This window comes from Thunnus maccoyii, chromosome 11, assembly GCF_910596095.1.
Source record: "Thunnus maccoyii chromosome 11, fThuMac1.1, whole genome shotgun sequence".
Lineage (NCBI taxonomy): Eukaryota > Metazoa > Chordata > Actinopteri > Scombriformes > Scombridae > Thunnus > Thunnus maccoyii.
Genome location: NC_056543.1, coordinates 11,829,248 through 11,855,452, shown reverse-complemented (window position 1 = coordinate 11,855,452; position 26,205 = coordinate 11,829,248). Strand labels below are relative to the sequence as shown.

The 26,205-nt window shown below is 38.7% G+C and overlaps 1 protein-coding gene across 1 annotated transcript in view; it reads left to right on the top strand.

Moving 5' to 3' along the window:
• thsd7ba (thrombospondin, type I, domain containing 7Ba) overlaps positions 1–23,945 on the top strand; it is a 132,807-nt gene extending 108,862 nt beyond the window's left edge. Inside the window, exons 17-27 of the mRNA XM_042427374.1 lie at positions 5,567–5,711; positions 6,013–6,128; positions 6,993–7,110; positions 11,001–11,146; positions 12,160–12,328; positions 16,653–16,826; positions 18,756–18,851; positions 19,885–19,967; positions 20,744–20,939; positions 21,261–21,348; positions 21,630–23,945. Coding sequence (XP_042283308.1) covers positions 5,567–5,711; positions 6,013–6,128; positions 6,993–7,110; positions 11,001–11,146; positions 12,160–12,328; positions 16,653–16,826; positions 18,756–18,851; positions 19,885–19,967; positions 20,744–20,939; positions 21,261–21,348; positions 21,630–21,711 — 1,413 coding nt within the window. The 3' untranslated portion in view covers positions 21,712–23,945. The remainder of the gene's footprint in view (positions 1–5,566; positions 5,712–6,012; positions 6,129–6,992; positions 7,111–11,000; positions 11,147–12,159; positions 12,329–16,652; positions 16,827–18,755; positions 18,852–19,884; positions 19,968–20,743; positions 20,940–21,260; positions 21,349–21,629) is intronic.
• The last annotated feature ends 2,260 nt before the right edge of the window (positions 23,946–26,205 follow it).

Below are 26,205 nucleotides of genomic sequence, written 5' to 3'. Positions count from 1 at the left end.
GTAGGAGAAGTTGCCCCAGTTTTACCAATTATAATGATCAACAGCTGCAGTCTTCAACAATATCTTTCAAAAATAAAGATCTTTGTTACATTGAGACAAAGTGGTGAGTTTTTCTGCGAATAAGCATACTGTTTCATCAGACTTCCTGTAAATATAAAGGTTAAAAGCAACGCATTCACATTCTAATTATGCATCAGGGAAATGTTGGTGATAATCAGTAATAAAAACTCATATCATACAGAAGTCTTCACCCAGCTGTTATCTAAGCCAGTGGTTCTCAAACTTTTTCACATCAAGGACCCCTAAACTGATACAAATTAGACCACAGACACCCATTTAGTAAGTTTTGTCCCAGGCTCCCCCATCTGATAAGATTTATGCTTTAGATGTTTTATTATAAAACGTGTATGAAACCCATGACCAAAATAATAATGCATTCTGTCATTGTGTTACTTATGGAGGTGATTATAGTGCAAATAAATGATTCCTCCTTTTGCTGTGGACCCCCTAGAACCCACTCAAGGACCTCTGGGGGTCCCAAGACCCCACTTTGCTTGGTTTGAAATGTGGGGTATTGCAAAGTAAATTGAGTTTACTAATGTGCCTCCATTCTCCACTGAAGGTTAGCCCTCAGGCTAAAAATGTGTAGCATATGTTCCCCAGTGTTTCTAGCCACAGGCTACTGGTCCTACGACCATCTAGCTGTGTTATAGGTTTACTGGCAAACATTGCAGGTCATTGGACTGGAACAGAGTCAGGAGGGTGGGAAAAGAGACAGAGAGATAACTGAATTAGTCTAATTTCTCCACAGACATTTTGTCTCATTCAGTCTTCTCAATCTGCATGTTTTGGCAGCACTCTTAACATCATGTTATGCATTTGTTGCCATGATAATGCTAAGACTGTTAACTTGGAAGCCAATTAAATTGTAACAGCTATATAAAACTGTTATGGATGATTTGTTTCATTTAAATCCACCCTGAACACTTCAACACATGACCCAGGAGTGGTTTGAATTGGTGGTATTTATTTTTATTTGTTTGTTCATCCAAGTAAATTAGAAACTCTTGTAGTAGGTAGGGCTTAAACAATAACTCATTGTGGTTTACACTGAAATGTTACAGCTGCAACAATTAGTGTTTTGGACACTACTTTAGGGAGTAGAAGAATTCATGCTATATTAAGATGTTAAATATGATGTTGAGATGTGAGATTTTACACCTTCCTGTCAATAATAATGAAAAAATGAAAATATTTGTTAAAGATCCCCACAAGACATGTTTTAAGATACACAAAATCATGGTGCTTTGAATAATAATTTGTGTCTAATATGTTCAGATTCTAGTCCTTCTCCCTCATCCAAAATCCAGAAGTTTCCACATCATACTTGTGCATATTGGACCACGATTGGCTTCAGATTAGTTGTGATGTCAAGAGTCATGCTCATAGGTACCCGTCTTAAACTCAGATTTACAGTGAGCACAGAGAAACTTTCCTCGTTCAGCAGATGAAGGTGAAAATATATCATTGATGAAGGATCTGCACATTCATGAATCGAAGCCATACCCATGCATTTTAGCTTATTTGCTGTCACTGCTAAGTGCAAACTACAACTACAAGTGCCAACTACAAAATGCCACTGGAATTAGGAACGAAAAAAACTCCAAACTCATAGCACTTCATGAAGTACATAATGACCCCCCCTATGTTTTCAGACAGAAAGTCCAATCTCGGAATCATCATTGATACTGCACTGTCTCCATTTTCCTCCCAGATGAGTATGTCTCACCTTCACCTGTCTTGGCTTGGCTTCTGACAGAAATGATGCACAGAAACACTGATGAGAGATGGAGATCTTGAAAAAGCGCACATCAAAATTCTCAATGTCCTGGCAGGAGGAATCTCCTTCTTAGATGGATAGTGTTATAGGACACAGGAATGCTTAATGTAAAATATGTTGATCCACTGTAATTGGAGGTGGTTGTATAGCCCTGGGCCATTACTGTACTGTTGTGTAGTGTGTGCAGGGATGTGATGTGATCAGCTGTGTTGTGGGCTTCAAGAGCAGCACAGTGATGAAGGAAAACATGTTAATGACGATGTTTCATAACTTCCTCATAGCCTTATTTTAGCTAGGTTGAAGCTAACAATGTCAATAAAAATGCGGGAATGGGATTGTATTTAGCTCCAAAACTCTTTGACATGAATCACATAATATGCAGTAAAGATACAGTCAAGCCTTTGTAATGTTATTGTTGTATTGTATTTATCAGGGCAATGCACAGTTTTAAACATAAATGTTAACATTTGATGCACTGCACCAGAGTTAGCTTAAAGCTAATTTTCATCTGCAGTCCCTTACAATTAAAACATATAACAGCACAATAGCAAACAGTACAAAGCAAAAAACACACGACACATTATATAAAATTCAAAGCTACATACAATAGCACATCACATACACCCACAATGTCCCAACAATGTTCCAATTCCCAACCTAGCTGCTAAAAGTTAATGTTGCACTCCACCAGGGTTGTGTTTTGTCATCTGTTCCATGATTTCCATGGACAGGATTTTGAGGAAGTCAAGAATTTGAGAGCATCCACTTTTCAGGGTTGTATATTAGATTTTGAACAGAACCTAAATGAAATGAAAACCAATGACAATATTGAGCAATAATAAGATTAAGGGTTTAATCATGCTTAAATTCTGGTTTACAAACAGCAGTGATTTTCTGTGGAATATATCTGGGTTTTTTTTCCTCACAGGCTTCTAAATACACATTATTTGTGCTTAGCGAAATATCATATTCATTTTCATCTCTATTCATAAGCTGTCTCCTCCAGCACAGCTTGGGGCAAATTTTAGCTGAGAGTTAAATGGTTAGGATGAGAATTACACTCCCAAGTCAGACGCCAAAAGGTCCTGCGGGAGGAAAGGTAATTGTACCTTCTAGGTTGGATTTTGCTGTTCCAAATGAAGGAGGTGAAGTTTTTTGTGTTTTTTACAAAGAGAGCACAAGACAAACAAGCAGATTGATGTGTCTAACCATCCATCTAATGTATCTGTAAAGCCTCTCGATTATTACTGTTCAACTTTTTTGGGTTTAGTGTTGCTCATGCACACAAACATTTTTTTTTTTTAGGTCTGCATTGCATGATTGATTCCAGTAATAGATGACAACACTGGCAAAAATCCCCAAACTCTGTGGGTGCTTTTGTGTGTGACAAAGAACAAGGGAAAATGTGAGGCAGAATGTGCAACAAAAAAAACAAAATGTGTTTTCACGCTGAGCACATATAGAAGAGCAAGAATGCGCATGAGAGAGATTTTCACTGTATTGTAAAATGTTTTATGTACAGGATTTAATTACATTTTTAGTCTAAACTGTATTGTTTTATTAACAAGGAGCTTTTACTGGTATATTTATTTTACTGTAATTAAGGTACAATTGCTCTTAATTGCCCATCAACAGCCAAAGGCGCTGTCAAGCCTTAGTCAGATTGCAGAACCCTGTGTTGTCTGTAGCATACAAATAGATGTGTGTGTTTGTGTGACAGCTGGCGTGAAAACATTAAGGATACCGAGGCTGCTGTTGATTCATGAGGCTCACACAGAGGTCCCTCATTAGGAGGTGACTGTGATTGAGGTGCATGTTCTGATGCATCAGGGCCAGGGGGATGAATACAACTCATTGCAAAAACCTTTGTTTGTAGAATGTTTCTTTTTCCCTCAGGAACTGGACTGGCCATTTCTTGCACATTTCACATTTTCACACATCCTTTGCTCCTCCACATTTCACATTTTCACACATCCTTTGCTCCTCTGTTCACAGATTTCTATTCCCATGTAGTGTGACTTGAATTATTCGCACATTATTCTCGTCATGCTACCAATGCCCCTTGGTATATATTTGGTAAATGTTGTATTCTTACAGTTCTCGTAATTGCTCTCTCGATTGTTATCACACTGGTCTTTGTTTGCCGTCAAATGCACAGAGTTAAACTTGATACTATACAGTAAATTCAGTTTTCCCCCAGTTCACCCACTTTGCAGGATTATTCAGACATTCAGCCTGAAAATACTATATTTATAGCACACTGAAGGCAGCAGTAACAGTATATGTGTCATGTGAATTCCATTCAAACAAGTGTCCTAGTTCTTAGGCCTCAGGTGGGGGATATAAGAGGATGTTTATACAGATTTGTGTCAGTGAATCTGTTTTACCTTTAAAAGCTCAGCCTGTTAACACCAATGTGTTAACACATAAAAAAGATTCACGCAGAAGCCACCTCAGTTTGAAATCAAAAATGTTAACTGCAGCTTTAGTACATAATTCAGAGATACTATCACATGATTATGAGATAATGTGTCATATTAAGACAAAAAACACAAATTTTGGAGACTAGTTCACTTTGTTTATCATTTCAAGCTGTCAATAGCACAAAGGCAAGATTCCAGTTAAGACTGGAGACAAAACAGCACAACTGCATCATATAGTCAGTCCAATTATACCAGTTTACCACAGCAAGTTTAGACGTCAGAGACTTATTTTAAAACAATATTGTAAAATTGGAGTGCTAGGATGATCAGGTTTACTTAGGAAAAGAGGCATAATGAGGCCCAGGGAGGTCTTCTATAATTAGTACTCAGTTTGCATTAAGCACAAACAACTTGCTATACAAACTATGGGTGGTTTGGAATTTCCTATAGTGCTTTATTGATAGTAAAAGCTCATATGGGTAGAGAGAGTACAGATGTGCATAATCTGAAAAGCTTTGTTCTTTGTATTTTTTTTTCTCACCCGGCTGCATCTGTGGCTTCCCTATGTCTTTAGTAACTGAATTTATCAAATGCATCAAGTTTCCTTCATTTCTAACATTCAAGTACTGATAACACATCGGTCATCTTAAAAGATCAAATCATTTTAAAATGTTACTCATGCATAATTTTCAAAGTCTCTTCGCTAACTCCAAAACATCTAGCTTCCTAGCAGATAAAATCTCTTCATGGATTTGGAAGTATAATCTGTGTTGTCTGTGTTATTACTTATCATTGTAGCATTAAGATATTTTTAGCATATCCATAGCAGTTATTCAGTGGCTTGCTAAAGTCACATTTTAAAATCACTGCTGACTTTTTGTCAGGGTTTTTAGGCAACGACTAGACTTTATTTTTAGAAATTAAAACAACCCTCTTGGCATATTTTTTTAATTAAACAATGCCATTTAAACAGGTTTATGAAGGTCATAAAGGTGGCAGTCACAGTGAAGTCATAGCAGTGAAATATCGTTTTGAATACAAAAAAATAGAAAAAAGGATTGTGGAAGAGCAGTAATTGCAGCCTAAAGTAGTGATTGATTACGTGAGATACTGATTACCTAATGACTGATAACGCAAAGCATGATTATAATTTAATGTGTTAGTCAGTAGGTTATACATATCAATACAGGAGAGAGCTTTTAATTTCTTTGACCCTTGACTACAACTGGCTTCATCCCATCCCCCTTATGGCTGAACCTTGTGAGTGACATGCTCTTTTCTTGGTGCTGTCATTGTTGTGCAGCAATGTGACCAAGGGACAGAAAGAAACAGGAGCAGACATATCCTCCGCCAACCTGCTTCAGCAAATTCAGTCTGTCCAGAGCTGGTCCAGTCAGAACCCTGCATCCTCAACAGCACCTGCTTCACCTACCAGTACAGAGTCTCAGGTAGGACAACCTGCACTGCAGGTCTGAGCCATACATGGACATGTTGACACTGGGCAGCCCCCAGTGACCAACAGTAGCATGGTGTTGTGTAATCGTAATATGAATGTGTTGGACTGAATAAAAGTGAAAGAAAGCAAATTTGGCTGTAAAATCAACAAATATTCCCCAAATAAGTATTTGCGAGCTTAGCTGGTTGAGGTCAGTGTGCACCATGTTTCTGGTTAGAATAGAGATCCTGCAGGTCTGACAGTGTGATTTGTTAGCAGTAATGTACAGCTATGTTACTACATATGTGTTGCAGACTGGAGTACATGCCAGCTGAGTGAAAATGCCATCTGTGGTCAGGGTTCACAGTTGCGTCTCCTGGACTGTATCAACAGCGATGGCAAGATTGTGGAGTTACAGAAGTGCGAGCAGGTAACATCTGTGAAGTCGGACATTTAATTCATCACGGGATGCAGCAGTTGCACATTTCTGATCGTACAGTTATAGTTTGAGGAGAATATATGTGTTTACAGTCACACTATTATAAATATGGGCAGGGAGATTTAATTTTATTATGTTAAGCAAAAAAAGGTTTTTACTATGGCTGACCTTTTAAAACAAATGATATAATTTCTTTTAGTAGACAGTTAAGTCTTTTCATGCTCTGTATGTTTGGAAATGTTAACCAATACATGAGTAAACATGAGGTCAAAATTGAGAGAGAGAGAGAGAAAGAGTTTTATTAAGTATGAAGAATTGATCGATGCTGTGTACTCCATGTCCTCTTCTGTTCCCACTAGCCCAAACAAACAGGGCAGCCGGGCTTTCAATAATGTATAAGTAGAAATATTGCATCTAATCTCCTAACAAAGTCATGTTTCACTAAGCAATCTGCCATGAAGCTGCAGCAGCTATAACTTTACTCACTGGTATGTTGCAAACTGTATATCAGTCTTGTTCCCCAACACACAGTTAATTTCTTGTATATCCAGTATCATATTACACTGCAAATTTAGGGGATTTATGGGAATGAAGGCTTTGATGTTGCCACTTCTGTGTTAAGTATAATGTACATCAGCAATTTGATTCCATCTCACAGAAATTTAAAGAATGCACAACTATACCCCAAAATTGCTTGAAAGAAATAAAATTGTTTAGTTGTTGCATCTCCACTCCAAATCTGTCCTCAAATGAACTGCTGTCTATTCAGAATATGGAAATGTGGCCACTTTCTCTTTCTTGTTCTTGGAAATAATTGGCTCGCCCTCCTCACAGCTCTGCTCTTGTTTTCTACAGTTTGGTCTGATCAACAAGTGGAAGCTGTCAGAGAGCTGCGTGGTAGACTGTCCTGTCAGCTGTATACTCTCTGATTGGTCGCCGTGGGCTGAGTGCTCGCACACCTGTGGTAGCCAAGGTAAACATATGGGCAAACAAACCTTATACTTAAAACAGTGGGAACACCAACCTGACGAACAGACACATAGTCAACCACATGTACAGCACCTCATTATTCCGTCTGCTCAGGCGTTCACCAAGATGTTGAATTGTGCATGAATATATTTAAATGCATTAAAATATTTACGAGTGTATGTAATCCATGGCCTTTTTATACAGGGAAACAGTGTGTTGTGTTTTTTTTAAATAATGTATGCATTGATATTCCCTCTTCATTGTCATTCTGACAAAAAACTCAGTTTTTTTTTTAATTAACACAGGCAGCGTTGCTTTACGAGGTTATATTTTAAGAATAGCAGGTTCATTTAAACTAAATTTTAAACAGCCCACCTTTGTGAATGTCATAAATGATTCAGTGTTCCTTTTTTTTCTTTTATTTGTGCAATAAAATGATAACAATACAAGTGTAAAACAATACAATACATGGTGTTGGAAGACGGGACAGAGGAGGTAACAGAACAGAAACAAAACAAAAAATAAAAGAACCAAGAAAAAAAAGGCAAGTACAACTCGATGGTCTTTGAGGGAGTGAAGGTTCAAATGAAGGGGGTTAATGTGCCTTAATATGCACATATGAGTGTGTTGGTGTGTATGTCTGTGTGGTAGCGTGGAAGGGTCTCCAGAAGGAGTTGGGTGGGGTTGAGGTTGGGGATGGGGGTGGGAGGAAGTGTTTGATAATAATAGTAATAATAGTAGATAGATAATAATAGATAATAATAGTAATAATAACAATAGGCTAAGAAGAAGAAGAAGAACAACAAGAATAATATCACTGGTAATATCAATAAAAAAAATAATATCACCACCACCATCATCACCAACAACATTAATAACAGCAACAAAAATAATAACAATGATGATTATAATAGTGATGACAACAACAACAACAATATTATTGATAGTAATAATAACCATAATAACAATATATTTGATTAGAAATTAAAAGAATATATAAGTAAGTGGTAAGTACACATAATAGTAATGATGGTTCACGGGAGCAGTTTAGAGGGAAAGATTGTGAGAAAAGAGAGAAGGAGAGTGGGAGGGAAGGATAGATTAGAGGGAGCTGGGGGGGTCTGATTGTGTGCACTGTATGTTTTTTGGGTGTATGTGTGTGATGCCTGTGTGTGCAAGTGTATGTCAGATTAAAAGTTTGTTGGGATCACGGTGTTATGGTGTTATGGTAGTTGTGTGTGAATGATGGTGTGCATGTTTATTGTGGATGGTGGACGGCCAAAAAGAGGTGACAAGTGAAATTGGTGTGGAAACTAATAATTTAGAGTATAGATGAATGGATTCCATATTATGTCAGAATCAGTGGTTTGTTTTTCAATGGAGGCAGATCATTTTCTCATTGATATGTATTTAATTAGTAGATTTTTCCAAAGCGTAATATTGATTGTGTTCCTTGGTTTCTAGTTCATGAGGATAGTTTTAATGGCGATGATTAGGGCTATGGAGAGTATTCTACTGGATGTGTTGTTTAGGTCGATGTTGGATATGTCCTCTAGTAAGCAGAGTGGAAGGGATAGAGGGATGTTGCAGCCTAAAAGAAGAGAGAGGTTGTCATTGATGGCCCGCCAGAATTGTTTAATTAGTGTGCAGTCCCATGTGGCATGCATATAGCTGTCTGTTGTGTTTTGTGTGCAGTGCAGACAAATTTCAGAGTCTATAAAACCAATTTTAAATCCTTTTCCCTGTGTAGTGTACTCTATGAATAATCATGTACTATTATATGAGTTTGATGTTTGTGTTGGTGGATATAAAGAAGTTTTTGCAGATTTGGATCCAAAAGTTAGTACTGGGGATGATCTGTAGGTCTTGTTCCCAGTTTTTTGAAGGGATGGATATTATTAGGTCGAACTTGGAAATTATCTTGTAGATTTTGGATATTAGGTCTTCTTTAATTAGTGATGTTGATTGTTGTTGATTGTTGTTAGGTCTGATGTTAATCTCCAGATCAAATCTTCTATTCAGAGGATTTGATCTGGAGAAATTCTAAAAAGTGATTCTCCCCAATGCTGCACTTCTGGACCAAATGAGGGAATGAGTGTTATTATGGAACATATGTTTGAGGTGTGTGATACCTTTACTAATCCATGACGAAAAATTTAGCGGTTTTCTGTTAAGACAGAACTCGGGATTGTTCCAGGTGGGTGATGGGTGAAATGGGCTACCAGGCCGGTAAAATGTGTGTGGCATTTTCAGTTTGGCTTTTTTTCTGCATGAGGGCAGCTATAGCATTTGGTACAGCTCTGTGAGATGGGCTAGATCCTACTGCACAAACAGGAGAAACATGCAAAGATTACTACAGCTGTCAAAAAGTTCTGTTTGCAACTTCTTCAAAAAAATGAATGAAAATGAGGTGCAGTGCAAACTCTGCCAGGTAAAGCTAGTACATTACAATTCTGCAACAACTATGCACAGTCATTTGAGAACGAAGCACCCAGCAGAAGGTGGGGGCCCATCCAGAGATCAACAATCAATGGCTAGCTTTGTCACGAGACAAAGTAAGTTTAATGGTAAACCTGCAGACAAATGGCCCTCATCTCAAAGATGATAGCTAAAACTTACCATCAGTTTGTTGAAGGTGAGGGTTTTCGAAATTTGATGGCATTTGGTGAGCCCGAGTTTACGGTCCCATCAAGAGAATCCATTACTGCAAAACTGGAGTGCGTGTGTGCGTGCGTGAGTGCGGGGGTGTGGGGTTTGAGATCTTCAGAGAATGGTGGAATAGTTCCCAGTGAATATCGAATAGTATTTTTGCTTGACATGCCCGTCCCTAATGCATACATTCTTAATCTCCCAGAGAGAAAGCTTGTTATTCTGTTAATCAGAAAGACTCAACGGTATCTTCGTAAGGTCATTAATTTTAATTTGTCGTTGGCTGTCTGACTCCTCGCAGTTAACCCCTCATTCCAAGAAGCTCAAATTTAAACGAGCTTTTAACTGGGGATATAAACTGAAGGCTGTGTCTCTCACCGCTCTGTCACGGTGGCTGAGACTCTGTTTCTCAGTTCATACCCACAGACTGTGAGACACATCTGTCAACTTTGATGAGGGATTTGTGTTGCACCTGTGTCAGACAACGCAAGGATATTGTTTTGTCAGGATGCCATAAGAGCATTAATGTTTTGGGTTTGATTTTTTTGAGATGGCAAAGCTGAACGTCCTTTTGCTGTGTCTGCCTGGGGCCCACTGAGCTCAACATCTCCCGTGGTGTAATACGCACATGAAACGTCTGTCTTGACAGGGTGGCTGATGGAGGCCATGCCTTTACTGAGCCTCAATGGATCCAGACATTGAGCTGTTCTATAATATAGAAAACCTGCTCTGTGGTCACTCTTTTTTTTTTACTGCTGCCATTTACCAAACTTTTCCTATCACATATTATTAATGGGTCACTTACACAAAGCACTTGTGTAGGAAACAGTTAGATATGAGCATTAAGTGGCACTGCGACAGATGAGTTGTGGTGGTGCACTAATTCCTCTTTGTCATGAAGAAAATATTTCATTGGATAAAGAGAAGGCACAGCCTCTCCTCACTTCTAAATATGATCATCATTCATTTCAGCCACCCATTTTATTAACTGTTTTATGGTGCCTTATGTTTGTGCAATGGCGCATTTACATCTCCCACAGTCACATGTAGTTTAGTCCTGAGTATATAAATCCCACAGTATTTTTATTCTTTATTCTTTAGCAGTTTGCAGGGTAATGCATGCAGACGAAAAAATAGTAGTCTTGACATATGGATGACATCTAAGCCTTATAAAAGAAGCTTGCAAATGTCAGATCTTCTCTGATCTGTTGTTCTTCTAATCGTCTATGTGACACTGTTCTGCAGCTCAGTCTGCGCGCACTCGGAGAATCCTCCAGGAGGCTCATGAAGAGGGCCGTCCCTGTCCCAACCAGCTCACCCAGACCAAGCCATGTCCCATAAGGCCTTGCTACATGTGGCTGCTCAGTGATTGGTCCCCCTGCACAGTGGAGGTATGACCTGTCTTGTGAATTCTATCAATGATATGTGAAACAAAAATTTGCAGCTTGTGGATATAGGAGAATTTTCATTAGTTCAACAGTTATTGTTTTTTGACATAATTTTATCTTTTGTCTTTTTTCTTTTCTGCCATTAATTATCACTTTTCTAGTCATGCTAGCGGCATGGCTCAAGGGATGTCAGTCCACTGGTCCACCACTTTGGTCCAGACTGAAATATCATTTGTAGTTCAGAGTAGAATATCTACTATAACTATTACATAGATTGCAATTAAAATATTCAAGATCCCCAGAGAATAAATTCTAATGACTTTTCCTCTAGTGTCACCAGCAGGTCAAAACTTTCAGCTATGGGATGTATTTCAACATTTCCTTGAGACATTGGCACAAAATTTGATTTGATATGACTCCCAGTCACTCTATTCTAATGACTTTGGTTATACTTTGACTTTTCCTGTAGCACCACCTTAAGGTTGACCCTTTAGCTCCGTATTGAAACATCTTGACAACTATTGGATGGATTGCTGTGAATTTTGGTACACACTCTCATGGTCCCCAGAAGATAAATTGCAATAACTTTGATCCACTGACTTTTCATCTAGCAACATTATCAGGTCAAAATTTTAATTTGTCTGCTACATTGGTTTATACAAATACCTGCAAGACTCATGACATTCCCATCAGCCTCAGCTGTGTTTAGAGATAATTGGCCAATTGTTTTCTTTCTAACATGCTAAACCGACACGTGGTAAACATTACACATCCTAAACAGCAACATGCTAGCATATCACTGTGAGCATGTTAGCATCAATGGAGTTATAGTCACTATCATGTCCTTCTTTTGAGTCACTTGTCCTTAAGGTCAGTATTTGCTCAATGTTTACACGCCAAATAAATGCTTCTGTGATGACTTTCCCCTTGCCTAAATTATAGCGAGGAAACTTATGTACTTGAATCTTTAAAACATTCACTTTTGCGTGTGTATGCATGTGCGTTTGTTTGTGCAGGGTGCAGAGTGTGGTGAGGGGCTTCGAAAAAGAGACCTGTCATGTGTCGTCCACTGGGGTGACTGGCCTGAGTCTCCTCCTCAACCAGTAGAGGACGAGCTCTGTGGAGACAAACTGAGACAGCAGATCCAACAAGAGATGGAGCAGCCCTGCTTCGTCCCTTGTCTAGGTAAAGGCGCATTCACACATATTCTGCATTGACAGTATATTTCCACAAGATTACAGGAAGAACTTCATCTCTTACAGTGTATGAATCATTTTTATTGATTTAATTGTATTAAATATATACAAATATGGAATTTTTATAATATAGAAAATATTAAGAAATGTTCATTCAAATAGAGAAAAACTACATGATTCTATGAACTGTATGTAGTCATTCTGGACTCATTATACCAATAATTATTTTCCTGGGTCATTTACTTCATAATCAATAGTCTTGTTTTTGAACACAAACTCATTTGCAGGAATCTGTCCTCTCCCCAACAAGTTGACATTTTCAGCTGCTATTAATGCTGCAAAGTCAATAAAAATTATAGATTAACTAATGACCCTTTTAACTCTGCATTATCTGACTGGGTCCGTCTAAACACAACCCCCCCCCCCCCCTCCCAAAAACACACACCATCCATTTAAATAGAAAGAAGTTCATGTTTTTTTGTTAATAAGGGTATCAATCCTCATTGTTACATGCGTAGTGTGCATGTACGTAGCGCCATACTGTAGCATTCTGTCTCCCATCAGTAAACCCACGCACACACACACAAAGGCAGAACTGGGTAACTTAAAGAGAGACAGCTCGTACAATTGATTACTGTACTAGTCAACAGTATTGATTTTTTACACTACATTATGTTTGACCCAAAAATAGATAAAGCATGAAAAATCATCATGTGCTAACTGAAATAATTTGTCGATCACACCGCTGAGAGCAATCACTCTGCCTATCACAGCTACGCAATTAACAGCTATGGGAATTTTGTACGGGGAGTGCTTGTGTGCCAGCACAAAGGTAATGACTGCAACAGCCACAATGCAACATTATGATGAAAATAGTTATAAATAAGGGCAGCTTTGATTGTAAAAATTCAAGTTCACTACTAAAATCCATCAGCCTCCAAACAAACAAATCAAATTTACTTGAGCTCCTGGACAGAAATGTTGTAAGTTGCTCACGTAACCAGCCAATAACAACTAGCCTAACATGCAGTACTTACAGTCTTTTATGTGGTTTTTGATGTCAATATAATATTTTAAAATATTCCCAGAGTAATCTATGACATTTCTCTGTCATGAACATTGTATGTATGCCTTGTTGCTTTATCCAACTTTATCTTTAATCTTTTAATTTCTCAAATCATATTGTAACATATGTTGTAGCTACTAAACAGGGAGTTTATGTCACTTTTCTTATATCAGGAAAATATTATAAACTGTCAGTCTCTGTCATTTCAAGAGGGTCTCCAGGTAACAGGTAATAGAGTTGTTTGACATGCAGTTGTCTATCAGATGTGGCAGGATGATGCTCTAAAGCTGCACAGTGTGGGCAGAATATCCATTACACACTAACATCAGGATCCTCACACCCAGCTCTTCAATGTGGATCAGTACAAACAGATTATAAACACACAAGGCAGCATTGCAGCGTTATTGGCCGTTACCTCCAGTTACATGCCAAGAAATGAGAGGCCTCTGTTTTCTTGGGCTGTAGTCTCCTGGTTGACTGGTCGATTAGTTGGTCGATATGCTCTAATCCGACTAAATTCTCATTGGTCGAATAATCTCCACGTTACTTTCATAAGGAGAAAAGTGCTACATCAATAGTTTTCCAGGATTAATCCATTATTTCCTGCGGCGGGGGGGACAGACTAACAAATTACCTGTGAAAACGGGTGTATTCAAAACACCCCCATTGTTTTCAAAACTTTGAACTCGCCCAACCAAATGGAGACCGCTGGGTCTAACTTTACTTAACGTTTACTGAACGTACTGAACGTTTACTGAATCAGTGTTTCTCCCATAATTATCACGACAAGAACCCCTGCCATGCCAAAAATAATATTTTTTAATGCCAAAAATAACGCCAAATATCCATTCATTCGGAAATCAATAGCGTTTGGGAGTCTCTGTGAAGCGCTGTTCCAGAACGTGAGTCAACCTCTGCATTGTTACCTGGGAAACTATTGGTAGTGTAACTCCGTTTAGGAATAGGGTGTTGCGTAGTATGTTTGCGTAGCGAGTGGGAAAATTGTCAGTCTGGCAGTAAATGTACAGTACAAACTACAGTGTCTCAGTTAATAAATGCTAAAAAGTCACGTCTGTTGTTTCCCCAAGTGCTGGAAAAGTGAAGGGGGTTAGCTCCAAAGTTAGCAACAATAAGTTATCCTAACCTGAAGACGCAAAACAGAGAAATAGAGAACAGAGAAATGTGTGGCTGCTGAGTTCATTGTGCATCTTCCCCGTTGCATCCACACGATGTATATTATATATAAAACATATGTTGTTTTATGAGTAAATGACAAGGGGCAATTGAATTAGTAGTGAATCTCTTTCTTACTTTAATGAGTTTAACTTTTTCAGCATCACTACACTTTGATCCTGCACCAATCTGCATGAAGTAAGATCACTTTCAAACAGAGAATCTGCCTATAAACTACCAGTCAATTATTGCTAATTAAAACAAGTGCAAATCACCCTCAGATTACACACAAAACTTGGGCGAAAGGCCCTGCATGTACATGTGCTTGTAGCAAATCTAGCCAACAGTGCGGCTGTCATAGAGCTCCAGCTGCTGCTGGCGATGAGAACTGCGAAGAGAACTGCGTGTGTACTCTACGTCAACAGTGGAGACGACTGGGAAATGGATTTACTATGACTTTATATATGCGTCTGTTTTTTTAAGTCTCCAGTTAAGTTGATAATGAACAATGTAATGCCAAATTCAGGCTTGATGAAGGTCATCCGCTTCACTGGTGAATTTATTATTTCACAATAAACAACCATATAAAGAAAAATATAATGTAAGCTTTAAGACATTTTAAAATGTCAAATACTGAAATCAAACTGTCACACAGTGCTTTAAATTGATCATTTTGATGAGAAAATTGGGGACCTGTAACATAAAGAGTGGTTTTTAATTGTGTCTGTGCACAGTAAAATGGTCAACTTTATCCTTATAAAAATCACCATGGCAACAAGTAGCCAGCAGATCATGGTTGACTGACATCCCATGATGCAGTCTGGTGATTTTTTTTTTTTAAATCCCTTTGTGAATCCAGTATGAATGTAGCTGACAGCTATGACCTCTTGTCACTTTCAGGTTTTCTTCACTGAAAATCTATAATGAAACTTTATTGTCCTTAGGCACACATGGTTGGAGTACAAGCCAGCTACACAAGCAGCATAGAGCGTATTTGATTTTACATTTAGATTTTTTAAAAATCATTTTGTCATAGGAAAATGATCATTATCATCTGGGGGGGGGGGGGGGGGGTCTTATTTAGCATGGCTCTTACCAAGCAAGGCTGTTGTTAGCTTTGCCTGTGAAGAGACACCATCTTGCTGTGCTTGCTTTTGCTCATCTGTCTCTCGCTCTCCTCTGATCCTCGCCTTGATTCATCACTCAACCCGCTTTTGCTGTGAGCCTTGGCTCAGGATCAGGAGTGTTTGATGGCCGAAGCAGATGTGTGTGTTCATATGTCTGTTGGTGTGAAGGTGGCAGGCACAGTGTAGGGACCAGGGGAGAGGTTGTCAACATGAATGTGATGTGTATACTATGTGTGTATGTGTGTTGCTGTTTGCTGTACACTGCTGCTTTTGCCACAGCATGTTTCCACAGCCAAAGCAGCATGAGAGAAGAGCTGATAGAGTGGATCCGTATAAAGATGAAAGATAATGAGATGCGTCAATCCACAGACAGTCATTAATGGGCGTTCAGGGCAGAGAATCAGAGGCTTGCTCTGGCTGAGAAGATGTGCCAGTGGGTGATATTATCACTGCAAGATGACCCTATCAGAAATTACAAAGGGGTATTAATGTTTGACCTTCAAGGAAGCAAGGGCTGACATGTTATCTGTTGAGTCACAGAATACATCAACTAGCTTTTATTCGCTGAAAACGTTGCCCAAACCAAATGAATTTTGCTTCTCCTATGACACATTTCAGTATTGGGTGTTGCCTTTACAGTTGTTCTCAGAGTTGTAGCTTGTATTGTATAATTTATAACTCTGGTTAGTCTATTACTTCTGAATCCCCACTGGGCTGTCTGAGTAATTTGTTTGTGCATTTTGCACATTATCAGCTGCAGATGTGTGCTGAAGTTGTTTTCGATCTCTTTTAAATGTTCCAGGAGCTAGCAGGGGAGCCAATAAAATTATCCCTGAAATAGTGTTGGCAAGTTATATATATAAACTACCCTCAAGTTTATGAAAAGAAAGTCTGATAGTGGTATTGACTAAGTTGGTGATGTTTTTTTTGCCTCTTTTTGCCGCCAGGAGACTGCCATTTGACTGAGTGGTCATCTTGGAGCTCTTGCCAGCTGACCTGTCTGGAGGGGCGGAGCTTTGAGACTACCGGGCGCCAATCCCGCTCCAGAGCCGTGATCATTCAGGTCATGGAGAACCAGGGCAGCTGCCCACATCAAGTCTTTGAGACCCAGCCCTGTAAAGGTACTGTGGAAACCACATATACAAATGTCAGGAAACCTTTTTGTGACAGCCTTAACCTTACTTACAGCTGCATTAATCAATATTTTTATATTAACAACGGATCACATGACTACTTGTATGTGAAAGGGGTCACTGTGGACTTTTACAGCACTTTTTTACAACTTTACCATCTTGATTTACACTCCCTGCCCTTATTGAATCATTTCCAACAACAGCAGACAGCTGTTTTCAGTAAAAAAAATCCATTAAAACCGATTATACACTACCAGACCAATACCAAACATCAGACGAAGTTAGCGACAAGCTGGTGAACGTGATGGAGCATTTAACAGCTAAGCTACTATTTCACTCAGTAAATAGTAGTGTCCAAAAACACAGCCAAATGGAGATTTAATATTAGACATAACAGGTGGCAAGAAACACAATGCCAAATGAATGCTAATGTTGCTCTGTGTCTGCTGGCTGTGTAAATAAGCATTTTTTTTGCTAATTCGTTCACCATATCAACTATGTGAATATCAAGTATCTGGAAGGTCGTCATTTATATTAGAACAGCTTAATTCCTCCTTGTGTTGTCGTCACTTGGGATTATGAGATATTTAAGAAGAAAAAGCCTCTAGATCTTTGATGGCTCAGTGATGTGGAAATTGTCCTCTGATAAGTTCAATAAATTTCAGATCTACTGATGAGGGCCACAGAGAGATTTTTTACTTCATCCTGTTGTCCTTGAAACCACACTTGTTTATAAGTAAGTATCGGGGCACTATTACCTTGGAAAGTCGTGAGAGAGTAATTTTTGCACTGTGACAGAACACTTATCAAACCACATACTGCTACAGTTCATAATGTAATGTACTAAAGGCTTCTTTTGGGTTGTATTATGGGAGGTAAAAGGTTAAAAGTTGACATTGCAAGTGCTTCCTAAATGTGCAGTCCTGCTGGAAATGGTAGTTATGTGATTTTAATGGCAAAGTTGTCATTGAAACTGTGTCACACAGGCTATAATTAAAAGGTCAGTATTTGAACCATAGAAAGGTCATAATTGCTGTACCACTATCTGATTTTGATGAAAGACTGAGGTTGATACACCTCATTACTGTCTGGCCCAAGAGAGATTGGTGTATTTCACAAGTGAAATGTATGCATGTATTTATTGTGTCCTTGTTTTTGAATCTGTACTGCAGTTGTAATATTTAACAACTCCTCGGCTCATCTTTGTGTTAATCTATTTGACTGTGTGGGCTGAATACAGAGTTTCTGTTTGGCTTTTTCCATCGTTTCATGATATAATTTTGCACTTTTTTGGTTGCTGTACCTGCATACCTTTATATACCCAATTAGCCACCAACTATTTCTCCCCAGTTCCTTTCCCTCATTAATTAGTTGCTTTTAAAACATGTAAAATGGTAATTGTCAGGTACTTGGGATTTAATTTAACTCTGCACACCTGTAGCCTAATTTGTAATTTTAATCTAGATAGTATGTTTTAAAGTCCTTCCCTGTGATGTTTCTTCTATTTGCCATTTTGATATAAAATTCAGCATTACATGTGTGGCTAGATTTTCATTAATACATAAAATCAGGTCAAGTGACTTTGACCGTTCCTCTGTTTAAATCCCCCCCAGCTACCTCCAGGAAAATATGAGCATTGCTCTTAAGAAATAGGAGGTGTCTTTAATACATTTCCAGCTAGTTCCTGCCATCTAATTTCCTACAAAATGGCATTGTCTGGTAGCATACTACTTCATCACACAATGAAAAATGTGCTCTTATCCTTTCACTACACCCATAACATGCCTTGCCTTTTAATATGAAGTAGCAGGGCAGCAGAAGAAGTGGTGGTTAATGTCTATGGGAGTCTAACAACAGGGCTGGATGCCCAACACAAACTACTAATGAGCGTCATCTGCCTTTCTGCCATTACTACAGGAGGAAAATGCCACACTTACCAGTGGAGGACAGGAGGATGGAGCAACAATGAGAGAGCAGTGTGGTGTCAGCGCTCAGATGGTGTCAATGTCACAGGTGAATAATTGCTGGCCACCACTTTCTAGCCACCCTAGATGGGTTCTGCAGAAGCAACTTGTGGAAACACACACAGACACACATATATATAAATATGTATATATATCTGGCTTAAAGCAGACTGCAGCTGAAAATGTCCTAGTTCAGTTTTTGTTCCCCCGCACTGAACTGAATCAGTGTGAACAGCAAAAAAGCTGCATGGAGTCTCATTTTTCACTCTGGATCTCATGGATATGTGCTAGAATATCGGGGAGATAATTGAAACGTTTAGAAACAAGTGAGAGAGGTGGATACAAAATCGCATGTGAGGTCTTTTGTCATCGTTAATCTCAGTTTACAATAGTATTGGGGTTATGTCCTATAGTTGACATGATACACTATTTTACCCCCTCCAAAAAAATCAGGTCCAAAATTGTACAGGAGGGCCTGCAGTGCGAACATACTTTCCGTGTCTCACACACTCACACATACATGCAGATACGCAAAGAAAAGCACACACACAAAGAATAATTTTAGTATAGTGTTCTAGTTGAATTTAACACCTTATTTGATCTGCCCATTCTTAGTGCAGCCTTCATTGATTTCTTCTCTCCCTCTTAACATAAGTAATCAATAAGCCAGACTCTGAGCTGGGAGGCTTTCAATCCATATAAATATAATCATGCATTTGTATTTGTGGGAAGTATAGCAGGCATGGAGAAACAGAACAAAGGTAATAGTGCTGCAGGAGTGAAAGCTTTGGGCGAGCTTGATGTGCTGTAAATAGTAGGTGAATGTGATCTTATCACTGTAAGGAAGTGTTTCTGGCAAATATGAGCCCAGAAGGAATAATCTCCCTCCTCAGAGAAGCCAAGAGCTCAAGGCATTACTCTTTGATATTTTGACATGCAATTTTCCATGTTGGAATTAAAATGTTCACAGATTGATCAGGGACCCTGATAGGCAACTGAGCCCATTAATCAGGTGTGACAGTACATTAATTTAGTGATCAATGGGTAAAGGAACAGAAATAAGAATCTGTGTCTTTCTCCAGGGGGGTGTTTCCTGCAGAAAAGGCCGACCACGGTCAGACACTGCCATCCTCCATGCACCAAACCCTTCTCACACTGCACACCGGTAAGATAATTGCACTTTGATCAGGCAGCTGTGATCTCTGTAATTCTGTGTGTTTTTTGCTGTTTCCTGCTGTTCCAACATAGTAGGAGGGGAGTTAAATGGATTTTGACAGATGACATTTTTAATTATCAACAACAGGCCATTAAAGGATAATCACATTAATACCAATGAATGTGGGTGTCAGTTAGGGAGTACACCTAGATAGGGGGCTGAAACTGCACACAAGCAGCAATGAAAAAGACACACCTAAGCTTGAAGTTTTACTGCCCCTTAGAGTACCATTCATGTAACTGCAAAAATACAAAACAATGAAGCACTGATGCTTTTAAGAAGATTGTGCATGTTTTTCTTTCTTGATTTTATTTTATTTCACAGCATATTAGATGCGTCATGCAGATGAAGTGCCTTAAAAATGAATCAAAAGTTGAGCCCACACTGCTTAAAAAGCTAATGCTGTGAACTGGTGTATTGCTTTTGGCTTTGTCTGTTTTTAGCCTGGCTGGGACACATTTTTAATGTGTAAATCTCCAAATCCGAAAAAGTGTCTGTGTAATCTACCTCCTGAGGAGCACAGTTACATGTTGCAGGGTTGGGGTAAATGAGCCTGTGTTAATAGCAGAAAAGCCTTTTGAAAGAGTAAAGTTGAGCAGACACAAACAAAGTAGCCCCTATACATCGCTGTTTTGTCAGAAGTGTTTTGTAGCAATGGGAAAGTAACGATCACAAGTGGTTTTGCGTTGGCTGTAAATGACCCTCCCCCCCCTCCCCCCATGCAGAGTGGAGTGTGTGGGTGTGAGAAGGGTTACACTGAAGTAATGACCACGCATGGCTTCTTGGACTACTGCACCAGAACCCCGGGGGTGGACAACAATAAGAAAGCTGATGTGAAAACCAACTCTGGAAGATTAAAACCGGGGCCATCTCAGGCCCAGGACCTTTTCAACGAGTGGACCTTACGACCTGTTGGCCCAGGTACTGAAATGGAAATTATCTTTACAGTTCAACCAGCGTGCCTGAGATCATTGCTGCCTTTGAACCTGCTTTATGCTAAGATCACTAAGCCAGGGGTGGAATTCATTCTAGGTCAATGTTTTTACTGGGCTCATCATTATATGCTGTAAAAAAAAAACCTCAATAGACCTAGATTCTAGTTGCTCCTCTGTAGTGTGTTTAAATGAAAGCTAAACCCAATTCTTTATTCCAAAATATGAGAAAAAGTTCTAAGATCTCCAGACAAAAGATAGACGTATATAGTTAAAACTTGTGTATTAAAACTGCATTTTGATTGCACAGATGGAAGAGTAAAGCTGTGGGTTTATGCCGTGACTGCCGTCGGATTCATCTTAATACTCTTCATTATTGCATTATCATTCCTGGTCTGGTATGTACTAAATTACTTTCTTTCATCATCACTATGCACAATTTTGCAGCTTTCAAGAACAAAAGCTGCATTGTAGGTCACACACAAATTTCTTACCATCTGCTTTCCTTGAACAGAACCCTGTCAAGTATGAGTTATACTCCTCACGATATTTTGTCTGCTGTGTGCTGCTGCTATCAGATAATGGAATTCTTTGTAAAGACTGAAATCAAGTTGGGCTGCCCTGTGGTACTAAGTCAGATACACTGTCAGCTTTTCTTGTCTGTGTTTATTTTTTTCAGTAAACCATCCAAAACCACAAAGACGTCTCCTCCACCACAGAAGCCCTTGACCCTGGCTTATGATGGTGACATGGATATGTAAACAGGCTGCTATACCTCACAAAGACAAACTCCTGACTGCATCCAGATTGTTAGCACGCACATCTGTCACATACCACCCTTTGTTAGCCAAGTTTGAACTGGGTGACTTTTTGCTGTAGTGCCAATTGTACTGCAAAAATGGAGCGGACAAATAATGCTCATACATGATGTGCTGCTTATGGGTGGGATAGCACAGAATTTTGGCTGCAGCCAACTTTCCTCCCCGAATAAGCAGAACCAAAGCCGGACATGGTGAAAATAAGACAAAGACTCTTTGGACAAAGGAAAGAAATGGACCTGTACTTTCTTTTTTAACTGCGTGCAACATGGAGCCACAGATGCAGCACTGTTTGCAACCCTCAAAACAACAGGACTCCTAAAAGCCGAAAAAGACAACAAAGTGGATCCACAGGGGGTTTGCAGCTTTTTGTGTTAAAAATCTGAAGGGCCATGTGGCCCTGGTTGTCTAGTATTTGTGTCGGGAGAGAGAAAAAACAACTTGAGTCAGCAGTCACTCATGACATTCAAAGGCGGAACAATGGCACGTTTGACATTTGACTTTGTGTCATCAGTGCTGGATATTTGTAAAGGAAATGTCACAAGCCTTTTGGGTAAACAAACAGCCTTTTTTTGAATTCCTGAGAATAAACAAGATGCTCTATGCACTACGTTAGTGCTGATTCACTTTTGGTTTTCCTTTCAAATGACTTTTCTAGTGTTTTAATTGTTATGCAAGTTGTTGCTGTCAGATTGTGTTTTGTTGATGATGCCATGTGTTGTGTATATGTGGAAACCAAAAGCAGGCTTGCCTTGAGTTTAATGATACAATGATGCAGTAATTTCTCCTACCTAATTCTCACTAGACAGTCGGCCACTGAGAACTGATTTAAGAAACATTCTCAGAATCGTGGAATTTGTACCGAAACATGGCAGACTGCTCTGCTGACAAATGCAGTCATGAATTAACAGAAAACAACAAACATAGACCTTTAATGCAAATTATCAAATACCAGCATGATAGGAAAAAATCATACCTCATGTATACTTTTTCATCAAATTTTTTCATCAAATTTAAAACAAAAAACTGATCACCAAAAACCAATACAAGAATAGAGAGGAAGGATTATCTACTGGATCACACACAGCACATTTAATAGAGCAAGTATGCTTTACTTCTTTGACAAGAACGTCATACTTCAATCATTTAGTTTATTTCATATCATTACATCCAGTTATTAGGTCAGCTGGCAGAGAGCAAGGAGAGCAACTTGTTTTTGACAGTAGATTTGTTTCTTCTGTTTTCTGTTCTCATTTTTTTTTCCCTTTTTGCACCATGACAGGGCTTAAAACATGAAAGTCAGCAAATACCAAATATTAGTGAGCGCATATTAAGTCTTATATTAATAGGTTATTTCTTATGTCTGTTTCTCTGGAGTAAAGACTTCTTTTATTCAGCCCTGGATTTTTTTTTTTTTTAATTTCCACTCCCAGTACAAGACATCCACAATTTTGATGGCCAGAGCATCATCCCAAAGCATTTTGATGGACCATTAACTCTCACATTTAGTATCATTTCAACATGGATCCTTCAGTCTATAATTCATTCGACCCAGTGGAGAATTCAGTTCCTAATACTCGGTGGTTTTGGAGCTGACCAGAGTTTATGCTGTTTCTCTTTCTGCCTCCACAAACTGAAGATTTGGTCTTGTGTTATCCGACCTCCTTCTGAATGTATTTTACCAGTAACTCTATAATCTCAGTGGTTGTGGAACTATGGTTGTTACATGCTGTAACAATTGTATTCAGCAGCTGATTGTATGTAGGCATGCTTGATCCATTTTGGCAGAAAGTGCTCCAAGTGGCCTTGCAAATATTGTTTTACAAGTTGCCAAACATTTTAGAGTAGTTTGTTTTAGGCAATGTTTCTACTATTCGGCCAACGAAGGGACATATGGTAAAGATTCAGTCAATATTAAACCCAATTGTGAAATACTGATAATTTTGATAACGTGACCAACTAATTAACAAGTTATCTGGTCATATTTCCATTATAAACTAAAGAACAGCCAATCTTTGACCTGAAAAGAAAATTCTATTGGATTATGTCTCAGAAAATCTAATAGTATGTTCACTCATTGTTTACAGTACCATGCTATTTGTGTTACTGTTGTGTGTACATGGAGAGCTGGACAAAAATGCAAATAAATTGTGGAATACTGTGAAAAGAAAACTGCAAAATTGCATTCCTTCCTAGTTGTTGCACATTTTGAGAGTTCAAACTAAATGAAATCTGTTTGAGAGAGATGCTCTCATCCTGCTGTGATCTTCATCGGCTCCTTGACTCTCGAGTCTTGATAAATTGTAATTACTGATACAGGCTCCAAGGCTGAGCCCAGAATATATAAGCAGCTGATAAGATTCATCTTGCCCTCCAGTCAGATTCCCAGCCTGATAGTCCCAGGGTGCTCGCAGGTTGTGGGGGAAACAGTGTTTAAATCTTTGGTCTCATCTAATTCATTTATTTAAGACTGTCATTTTTGTTTAAGAGAGGGTTGAATTCAAATGCTTGTGTCGTGGCCATCTGATCTGTGGCCAAGACGTAGGCTGATCTTGTCATGTCCAATTCGTTTCATTTTAGTAGCTCTCAAGACATTTGCAGGTTTCAGCGAAGATATGTGAACAGCTTGACAATGGTATTGTCTCGTTTTAATCAGGATTCATCTATTACCTCAAGCTGGATCATTCTGTAGTTTGGCAGAGCAAAGTGAGAGCTTAATGAATATTTAGTGGGAACAATGAACTTTTTAAATTAAATTAAACTTTTTAAAATAATAAGTGTTTATTATTATTATAATTTATTATTGATTTATGTGTTTGTCTGCACCCAAGCAGAGTAATGACATTCTAACAGGCTGGTGATATTTTTATCTTACCAAAATGAATCTGTTACTCTATTTTCCAGAAAAATACTTGAATGTTTTTTAAGACTATAATTATGAAATTTATTGGGTGGCAGTTTTGAAGGTAGAGAGCAACAGGAAGACAAAGAAGAGGAAGCCATGCATCATAAGTAACCAGCTGGAATCAAACCCTGAAGCTCAGCTGTATGTTGCTTGTATCACAGAGCTCTGGACCACCACGAAACACCATACCTTTATGATACTGACATCAAGGATTAAATGAATCAAGGTTTAAATGCCTGGGACTCCACAGCAGTCTGTCTTAATCAATAGAACTTATGAAGCCTCTTGGAAGAGAGATGAAATTTCTGCAATATCAAACAGCAAGTGTGGTTGCCTTTGACTTTACTAACTTAATATAGAATAAAAATATGTCTGGCATTTCAGGTGAAGCGGTGGAGGTTCTGAGAGTCTAGTGATGCCTGTCTGAGATGTTTCCTGTTTGATTAAACTGCTATAGATGTTGTTGGTTGGATTAAAAAATTAGGATGGGTTTCTTTTATCCATGCTGGCTCTAGCCAAGCTGGCTATGTCGGTCTGTTCATATGATTATCAGTCCACTACTTCCAGAATGAAATATCTCAACAACTGCTTGATGGATTGCCATGAAATGTGGTACAGACATTCATGTCCCTAGACAGTCAATTCCTCTGACTTTGGTGATCCTCTGGCTTGCTCCTCTAGCACCAACAACAGACCAACAGTTTTCACTTATTCACTCTTCAACATCAACTGATTGGCACTAAATTTTATAATGACATTCATGATGATGTAATGACTTTCAATACATACACTGAAGGTGCCCAGAGGTGATGGTGATCCTCTGGCTTTCCCTGTAGCGCCACCAACAGGTCAAGTCATGTACTCAATGAATTGGCACTAAATTTTATACAGATACTAACAGTTTCCAGAGGATAAACCCTAAATTTTAATCAAGTGTAAGATTGAGGTTTGTGGTTTTGAGTGAAATGTTAAGCCAATTATTGAATTAAATTTTGCACACACAATCATGTCCCCCTCAGGATGAATTGTAATAACTTGTGATCTCTTAAAAACAAACGACTTTGACATCAGTCTCAGTGGTAGCAAATGTTAGCATGTTAACATGCTGAACTAGATACTAAACATAATAAACATTATACCTGTTTACAGCAACATCTCATTGTCATTGTGAGCATATTAGCATGCTGACATTAGCGTTTTGCTCAAAGCGCAGTTGAGCCTAATTACAGCCTCGCAAAAACACTAGCATGGCTGTAGAATCTTAGCCTTGTTCACATATTACTTCTGTGTACTGCATTATACTGTATAATTATACAAAAAAATGAAATATTGCTGTCTAGCAGCTGTGCCCCAGAGCAGTGGGTGCGTGGGTGTATGAGAGAGACAGAGAGAGACTGACAGACAGTTATTTAGTTTGATAAACTAATGAGTATCTGGTACTGAGTTAGGAAGAGTTAGTCAGACTGAGTTTCTGCTTCATCAATTGAAAGAGGAAGTTCATAACAAAGATGTGAAGCTTGGTAGAAAAATAC